Raw genomic sequence first — 9689 nt, forward strand, 5'->3', positions numbered from 1 at the left:
AAATATATATATATATATATATATATGTATTTCTAAAGCACCCTCACAGAATGTCAAATATAATCTAGTCCAAATAATACTTGACCAAGAATCCAATCTAAAACATGGTTCTGGAGTTAGGAAGATCTATGTTCAAATCTAGTGTCAAATACTTTCTAACTGTATGACCTTTGGCAAATCATTTGATCTCTACCCGTATCAGTTTCCACATCTATAAAATTAGGATGATAAAAATAATAATGACAGGTACCTTCTATTATTCTTGTGAAAAATAAAAAGAGTTAATATTCATAAAGCACTCTACAAATCATCATCATCACCATTACTTTAATAACAACACCCCTCCACCCCCAACAAATGATCATTTGACTTTCATTTTAATATCTCAATTGAAGGAAAATCTATTTCCCAAGGCAGCAGATTCTACTTTGGAAAATTCTTAATTAACAGTATTTTCCCCTTCTCTTCCTATTAAGCCTTAATTTGCCTCTATAACTTCAACTTTTTGGTTGTTGTTTTTTTTCTGTCCTTTGGGATCTAGGGAAACAAGTAGAACAAAGTTCTACTTGACAGCCTTACAAATACTCAAAGACAATCTATTTGGTTCCTAAAACCTCCATAAAGTTATATGAAAAATTATTTTTGAACATAATATTTATTTTCTTTTAAACAATTACAGGCCCAACTTTGTATAAGGCTGATTTCCTTCAGACATTTATGGTAAGACCCTAACAAAAACCTGAAGGCTCTGCGACATGACAACACTACTTATCTTATATATAGAGTTAATAGGAATGCAGTTACATATTTCAAATGCAATCATTTTCAAGCTTAATGAATTTCAAAACACTGCCCAACTGTGTTGTATTCTGGGTAGCAGAATATGGTTTCTCCTCTTCTCTAGGAAGGGGGAAAGATACAGAACATCCTACTGCTTTCAGATAAACCAATTCAACAACACTGCAGTTGTCCTAAATTTCTTTACTCAGCTATCCTAATTGAAGAACCATCTGAGTTGGCTTTGTTACACATCTAAAAGCATGGTTTTTCAATTTCAATTAGTCAATTTTCTATCTTGTAAACAGGCCAATAAAGTTCAATACAATGTAGTTATATGGTGATAATGTACTGTTTTTTTGTTACAATAGTCTCAAAAATCAGCAGACTTGTATTGACTGAATAGGCAGCAGAAAGGAAAACATGTCTAACTATTAATAATTCTTGGAAATGGTTTTTATGAACAGCCGGTATTGGAGTTGTCATGCTTTGATCAATTAAACTATATTTAAAATCACTTTATTGAAGAGTTAGAAGTAGTGCCTTAGGATACCTGATACCTATTTACTATGCAATCTTGGGGTGTCTGAAAGGACATTATGACCATCTTTTTGATTCAGGGCAACATGACATTTTAACAAGACTCTTCTTGAAACTCTAGAAACAAGGAAGTTCCATGACTCTGCTTTTTAAGAGATTTGAAAGTTTTATTAGCCTTCCAGTAAAAATTATTCCCAATATATAAATTAAATCCATCTTTGTACAATTTAAGTCTATTCTCTCTTTCTGACCTCAGTGGAAAATACAAAAATTACCTTCCTGTCACCCCTACTTTTTTTTTGACTACACATTGCTCAGGCATATCAGTATATTAATGCTACCCTCGGTCGTGTAGTCTTTAGATAAAATAAGCTCCATCTTATTTTCTCTCTTTTGTCCTCACATTGCTGTTACATGAATTAATTTGCTTCTCTCTTCTAGATACTTTTTTTCCAGTATTCTTTTTTATATTTGGGTCCTCAAGAAATCCATCTTTAAAGCATAACCTACTATTGTACTCGAGAATTAAAGCAGATGGTTAGTTTCCTGAAATACCACAATAAAATGTTTGGCAATGGAAATCTTTTTTAAAATCTAGTAAACCAGTAGTTAAAATGTAATATCCGGTATCCAAAACATTTCATCATATAAAAGGCCTTCCATAATCTATTATTTTCTTACCCATATTGATAACAGTTATAATTCATTTTAGTACCCAACTTGTTTCTTTAGTTCGCAGTTTATCAAAACAAAAGGTATGTTCCCAAAAAAGTAAAGGCGATATAAGGAGAAACATTTCTGAGCACAGAGGAAGATAGCCTTGCTGAGAATGACAGTGTTTTTGTTATTTTTACCTGACATCAGTACATGTAATACAGCTGATACTGCGACTGTTTGTCGTAATCAGGTTCAGAGCCACCGATGTCTCATTGGCAGAGGTTGGGTGTGCACCACATTTAAAATAGAACTCCTAAAACATTGAAAGAAAGATAAAGTAAGATCACATTCCTGAAACCCATGTCCTCTATTTATCTTACTCTGAGCAACATTTAGACAGGAAATAAATCGCTCCTACCAGCAGGAAAGGAAATAAGCCATTAGGAATGAGTCCTGAATGGATTAAGAATGGTTATCAAAATCATCTGAGTGGGCACAAATTGCTTTTGTGACATAATGCTAGGAGCATCCTCAAAGAAGGCTCTGAGTGCCTTCTTGGATCTTGTTTTCTGTTCCCTCCCACACAGCCGCCCCCACTTTCTCAAGCTTTAGATTTTAGCATTTAGCTGTTTAATCTTTTACTACCTTATGTGGGTCTAAGAGAAAGATCCTCCTTCTCTTCCTCTTGAATTCTCTTCATCCCTATCCTACTCTCATCTTCAGGGCTTCAGTTTCCTTATCTGAAAAAAGGGGAGATAGTTGGGGTTGGTGGGGACTAGATTAGATGAACTTTGAAGTCCCCTTCAGTCATAATTATATGTTGGGTCCATTTGCATTTCACCCCGACAAGTTAAAGAAATATGAGTTCTCTTAGGGGAAATGACCAATATTTATAGCATTGTTTTCATGTCAAAATGGTTGCTATTATATATTCAGCCACACTTAAGCCCATATAGGTCAGTTCAACTTTGCTAAATATTAAAGTATCAATTAGAACTCAGTAACAAATATTTAAGCTACACACTTTATTTAAAAGTTTTATATTGCATTTCAATCTTCATCCTTCTAAAACAGGATTTCTTAATCTTTTTTGTTACATGGACCCAGGAATGTGTTTGAAAATACTTAATAAAGGGGTAAGAACCTACTCATAAAATTTTTTTTATAGATCTCTGTGCAGTGGCAAAGAATTGGAAATTGAGGGCATGTACATCAATTGGGGAATGGATAAACAAACTGTGGAACTCATTGGTAATGGAATACTATTGTCCTATAAGAAATGATGAGCAAAATGATTTCAGAAAAAGCTGGAAAGATCTGCAGGAACTGATGCAGAGTGAAATAGGCAGAACTGGGTGAACATCATACACGATAACAGCAATAATGGATGATTATCTGAGAAAACTTGGTTACTCTCAGCAATGCAGTGATCTGGGAAAATCCTGAAAGATTTATGATGGGGAATGCTATCTATCTCCAGAGAAAGAACTGTTGGAGTGGTCTTTCACATCAGTATGTTTTGAGCTATTTTGAGGTTTTGGTTATGTATGAGTATGCTCTTACAATAATGACCACTATGGAAGTGTGTTTAGCATGACAATAAAAATGTAAAAAATGTTTAACAATTGACTAGGGGTAGGAGGTATGGGAGGGAAAAGGATAAAGGATACGTTTTTAAGTTTAATCTGTATTACTGGCATTTTTGGTATTTGCTTTCTTAAGTCTAAATATTCAACAGAACAATAAATCAAATCTATGTCTGTAATGTTTGCCCATTTCTGAGGGGTAAATGCTCATGCTAAAAATATAACAACAAGCTAATGTACAAGCTGGCTCCAGGACAACCTTACATAGGACCCCTGTGGCACTCCAGGAAAACCCTTAGACTTTTTTTTCAAAATGATGTTTCTAAATCATTGAAGGATTTGCTAAATTTAGTTATAAGTTGGTGAAAATAAACATTTTTTTCCATTCAACTTCACACACCCCCTCCTGAAAAAGGACCACATTTCTAAAGGGAGGAAAATAAAATTGCTTTCTATAGTAAAGGGACAAGTTGCTTCATATGACAGAGATTATCTTACTGCTGTTTTCAATATCAATAGTGTTTCTTAGCCTCCTATTGTTTGGGTTTATGTGATACCTGAGAAAAGGGACAGAGACACATTACTAGCCAAAAGCAATGAGAACAAGCAGCTTCATTATGGTGGAAATAGTCAAACCTGGGTAGGGTCTCAGCTTTTCCAAGCCAGGAATGGAGCTGAGATATTTGGAACGGTTCCATGTTTTCATTTATAAGTCCCCTCACCTGAATTTCCACTTGGCCCAACTAGTAAGCCAAAGCAGTAAGCTAGCCCCTCGCTCACTAGTATATAATTGAGGACATCTAATGCTTTTTAGTAAGGGCCACAAGTCACCCTGGAATGTTTGCCTTATGTGCTTATCAAAGACCAATGATCTGTTCACCTATTCACAATGTTTGAAGGTTTGTAAATGATTCTAATCTCATGAATATGTAAAGAAATTTCACCCATTATCAAAACAGTCTGACCAAGTTCATCTGGTAATATGTGTTAAAAAAAAATAATTCTCTTCAACATCTTCAAAAGATCTTGTCCTTTCACTGGTGTGGGTGTGTTCCTCTCCTCTAGAAGAAGATACAACCTCTTTATAACTCAAAAGGCCCTCTGTTTTCTCCACGTGCCTAGTAACAAATAAAATATTTGATTATTTACTGTTCAAATTCTGGTAATAGAACTCTCAAGATTTTACTGTGCTGGTCTCTGGATGACAGACACACATTGGCTGAACCATACACAAGTCCTACTCTTGTTGGCAGAATACTCCAGCCCTTTTCTTCCATGGCCACTGCCTTTGAGGTTCCACTTCCATTACAGAGAAGCAACAGATCTTAGGATTTAGTGAGTGAATAGATTCTGAAAATCTATTTTGTCAAAATCTTGCTCTTTTCTCTCTTTCTCTCCATTTCTCTGTTCTTTCTATCTCTTGGTCTCTCTATTATCTGTCTCTCTCTCTCTTCTTTTCTCCCTCTCTCTGTTTCTCTTTCCCTCTTCCCTACACTCAGAGATTTGTACCCAAATATTCTGTCTCCAAATCTAAGGCTCATTCTGTTATACCAGGAGAGCCGAATTTTCAAGAAAAATTGAAATTTAAATGCTAAATTTCCTAATCCGTTTGAAAAAATACTATCTGTTAAGAACAAAGGCCATATGTGTGCTCCTATTTGTCCTTCCTTAAACACAACAAACAAGCTTCTGTATAAACAGTTTTCTATATGAAACTAGCAGACACAGTAGTTAGTTATTTTAGAATGTAAATTCCTCTTCATCTGTGGAATTGAGGAAAAAGGCATTTTCTTTTGGTTTTCATAATGGTGAAGCCTTTCATCCTTAATCTGGTCAATAGGAAATATAGCACTAAGAATCCACCTCAAAAGATTCTCAAACTATTTCATCCTGTTTTGTTTGGTTGCCAACTTATTCCCAACTTTCATGTTCTGCTGTTTATTATAATACTATTGAACAAAAGCTTCTAGAGAGTAAGAAATACTTTTTCCTTCCTTCTGGACAGTAAGGTCCAGCACTAAAACCAAATCAATCCAGTCTAATAAATAGTTCTTAAGCACCTAAAATATAGTATGTACTGGAGACTGTACATACTATTTAGTATGTACCTTCCCCCGCCCATTCTTCATTTTTCTCAGGATCCTTTGACATATGGTAGTACCCCTTCCTTCTCACTCCCTCTCCTCCAACTCAAATTTCTTTGGTGTGTGGGGAGAGTCAGATGGGCACCCAGAGTATGAGGGGTTGAAAGGAGAGAAAGAAAATCAAATTGGATAACTGAAAGCAGAAGAAGAATTCTTTTCCCTTTTTACCCCCAACAGATCCCAACACCAACTTCCCTGACAAGGTTCTCAGAGAAGAGGCACACCTTCCTGTCATCTCTGAGAAACCAAATTTGGGAAAATGGGGGCCAGAGAGAAGTATTCTCTAACCCCCAGCAACCCATAGACTGAAACGTCACTCAATAAAGTCCTCCCAACCTGGAAAACACAAGGGTCCAAAAGCAAAATGAAAATAGCTTCTGATCACAAGGATCTTATATCCTAGTGAAGGGATACTACATGCAAATAAATACATGATTATTTAAAGAAAGAGAGACTACTAACAATGCTGGGGATCACGAAAGTTTTTCCATTAGATGAGCACCTGAATTGAGTTTTGAAAGAAACTAAAGATTCTCCCAGGCAGAAGTGAGGAGAAAGTACATTTTAGGAATGTAGAATAGTCTATGAAAAGGTATAGAGGTGGAATACCAAGTAGCTCAGGGAACAGCAAATGGGAAGGAAAAAAGAACTTAAATTTTGAGGAGGTGGAAAAGAGAGAATTGATAGCTAGGGGAATCAAGAAATCTTTCCCTTAGGATAGAGATTCTCTAAGGAAAGCCATATTGAGCTGGGCTTCCTTCTAGGGAAGCTGAAGCTGGTGCACTGCTTGAGTTTGACAGTTCTGAGCTATAGTAAGGATAAAGTTGACGGTGTGTCCGTATTGTCTGGCACCAATAAGGTGAGATCCTGGCAACAGGGAGTTACAGGATTGTCTAAGGAGAGATGAATAGATGCAGGTTAGAAATGGAGCAGTTAAGAGGGTCTGCTTTGGGACCACTGAGTGGCTGCTGGACTTCCAGCTTGGGGGAGGAAGGGAGACTTCCAGCTTGGAGGATGGATGGGATGGGAAGGAAAACCTGGTAATTACTCACCAGAAACTTTCTGCTCATTTAATAACATATAAAATAGTACATTAAGGGAAAAAAAAAGACCATAACCATAAGACCGGGTGCCTGATGATGACAGGTTAATGTATTGTTGAGGGACTACTTATTCTCACAGGTCACAGCTTTGTGAGCCTAAAATGATTCATAATCAGTAGGTGAATTATTATTTTCTCAGTGTTTGCTAGGGGGACTTCTGAAAAGAGAAAACACATATTTGAAGTTCTTAACTAAAAGTGGAAAGAACATATTGATTTAAATTCACAATGATGCCAAATCTAAGGGTCAGTCATTAACTTTAATAATCTATTTCATGTAAGAGAAAGAGGCCGGAATATAACTTGAATAATGCTACTAAGAGATAACATAGCATGGCAGGACTGCTCGGTACTGGGAATTAAAGGATTCTCTAAGCTGCTTTTCTTTCTTATTGGCATTACATTTTTTTCAGTCCTTGTTTTATCTTATTTAATTTTTCTCTATTCCCTCTCCTCCCTTTATTCCCTGGATTCTTCCATCTTCTACAATACTGAAATTACTTAGAAAACATAAAAAGAAATGCTGGGTTTTACTTTGAGGAGATAGAGAGCTATATATTCAGAGTACTTCTTACCACTATGACTACCCTCTTAGTCCATGGAGCTACTCTCCTCTGAGCCATGAACTAAGAGAAGGAATCCATCATTCTCCTTACAACCTCACTTTGTTTTCTGGCCATCCTCAATTTCCTCCAAACAATATTTTGGACTTCAACTGCAGATCTCTCAGTTCTGGTAGGTGAGTTTTTGTCTTGTTTTATTGGGACTAGTCCTTTATGCCAATTCCTAGTCATCTCTTCAACATGGCCCTTTCTTTCCAGAACTTCCCTATATGTTGTCTTTCACCACAAAAACTTATGCATATTGAAGATGGGGGTTCTTGTCTATGTCTTCAATATTTAGCACAGCACGTCATATATTGGAAGAACTTAAATAAGCTAACTACATCTCTGTCACTTTGTCTCTGCCTCTCTGTCTCTATCTTTGTCTTTTTTCTCTCTGTGTCTCTGTCTTTCTCATCCAGCTTAAACTGCCATATGCTTTAATGAGATGAAAATAAGTTTTGTGAATGGCTAAAGAAACTTAGTTATACCCTCTGAGTGATCTATAAAAGAGAAGAGAAGTTTAGAACCCAAGTTGTTAGGAAATCTGGTAACAAACAAGAATGTTCCAGAAACTTTTCCTTACATGGTTTCTTGGGGTGGCAGAAGAACACTTTGCTTTTGCCTTAGACACCTCTCTACCTCTACCCTACCCACTTCTGGTCCAGAGGAAGACCTTTTGAACTTTTGATTTTTTGGAGGATTTTCTCAATGTCTTAGTGACATCCTAGAAGCATTCTGGAACATTTGAGGGCAGTGGTTGTATTGGAAGCTATGGCAGAATGGATGAAGATTCATAGTTCTTCTAGGACCTCAGCTAAGAGGTACAAGGGAAATTTCCTGAGTGCCACCACAAAGGGAAGCAACTAAGAGTTCCAAGTTACTACTTTGACATGTGTACTCTCTAAGATCCAGTTCATATGACTATACCCCGTATTTACTCATGAGAGAGTGTGTTACAGACTTTTGGAAGGATTCTTTTCAACAACTGCTTTTGGCAAACCTAGAAAAAACTCACTTCCAAAACCTGCTCAGCCCTGGCTCACTAAATTTATAATTATCTAATAGTCATGGTGGGAAGCATACCAATGGGGCTTCCTAAGCTATAGAACTAAATTTTCAATTTCTCAGGGGTGCCCCTAGAATCCTGAGAAAATAAGAACTGAATCTAGAGACTTGACTAATCAAGCAAGTTGGAGTAAGCACATGAGAGCATATGTGTTACATACCTATCTATTTTTCTTCTTTCCTTCCTTTTTAACCTAGAATAGAGGCTTTTAGGAAAGGAAGCAAAAAAGAAAGGTACTTTTTTGGTAGTGATGATTCACAAAACAATAATATGAACTTATTTTTGGCTACAAACTAAGAGGAATATTGAACAACAAAAATAGTCAAGGCTAAAACATTCCAAATGATGTTAGTCTGGGAGGCTTAGCTCCCCCAACCTTAAATCTATCTGCCTTGCAAATCTTAGCATTCTCTTTATCCCTTTTGCAAAAAAAAAAAAGACCTTATTTCTTTTTTCAAGTAGAGAATTTAAATCCTGCCTCTTTATTGTAGATAGTCCTATTGTAGGATAGTCCTACTTTTTTGGGGGGAAACATGATAAAACCAAAAAGTAATGCGAAGCCTAGTTGCTCTAATATTGTTGACAAGGTTTGTGTTTTTTCTTTTTCCTCACAAAATCTGTGAAAAAAGGAAAATGGTATAGTGTTTGTAAATTAACAACCAAAATGGACATGTGAAAGTAGAGGTCACAGAATCTTGCAATTATATATATATATATATATATGTGTGTGTGTGTGTGTGTGTGTGTGTGTATGTATACATATATCATATATAAAAGCTTATATATAGTTCTAGAACTGGAAAAAAGTCATCTAGTTTAATACCCTAATGAATTAAATGGCTTTCCTAGGCATAGCTACAATCCCAGGTACACTGAGTCTCTTTGTTACACATTACCCATCATGCTGAGATCAAGTATGTTTCCAGTTCATTTTTGACTAAACATAATAATAAATCCCTAAGTACTTACTCTGTTTTCCCAGCATACAAAAATAAGTCTGTAATAGAGAAAACTACACTGACACCATTAAAAATATAAAATCAAGCTTCAATAAGACTGATCCAAAATATGAATAACATGGGAATAGGTTTTGAACAATGATACATGTATTACCCAGGGGAACTGCTTGTCAGTTCAGGGAGGGGGGAGAGGAAAGGGGGAGGGAATTGTGAATCATGTAACCATGGAAAAATATTCTAAATTTAAAAAAAA

The 9689-nt window shown here is 36.1% G+C and overlaps 1 protein-coding gene across 1 annotated transcript in view; it reads right to left on the reverse strand.

The window, feature by feature from the left end:
• PRKN (parkin RBR E3 ubiquitin protein ligase) overlaps positions 1-9689 on the reverse strand; it is a 1541099-nt gene that overhangs the window by 877507 nt on the left and 653903 nt on the right. Inside the window, exon 7 of the mRNA XM_044675477.1 lies at positions 2172-2287. Coding sequence (XP_044531412.1) covers positions 2172-2287 — 116 coding nt within the window. The remainder of the gene's footprint in view (positions 1-2171; positions 2288-9689) is intronic.

Source organism: Gracilinanus agilis, chromosome 4 (genome assembly GCF_016433145.1).
Source record: "Gracilinanus agilis isolate LMUSP501 chromosome 4, AgileGrace, whole genome shotgun sequence".
Classification (NCBI taxonomy): domain Eukaryota; kingdom Metazoa; phylum Chordata; class Mammalia; order Didelphimorphia; family Didelphidae; genus Gracilinanus; species Gracilinanus agilis.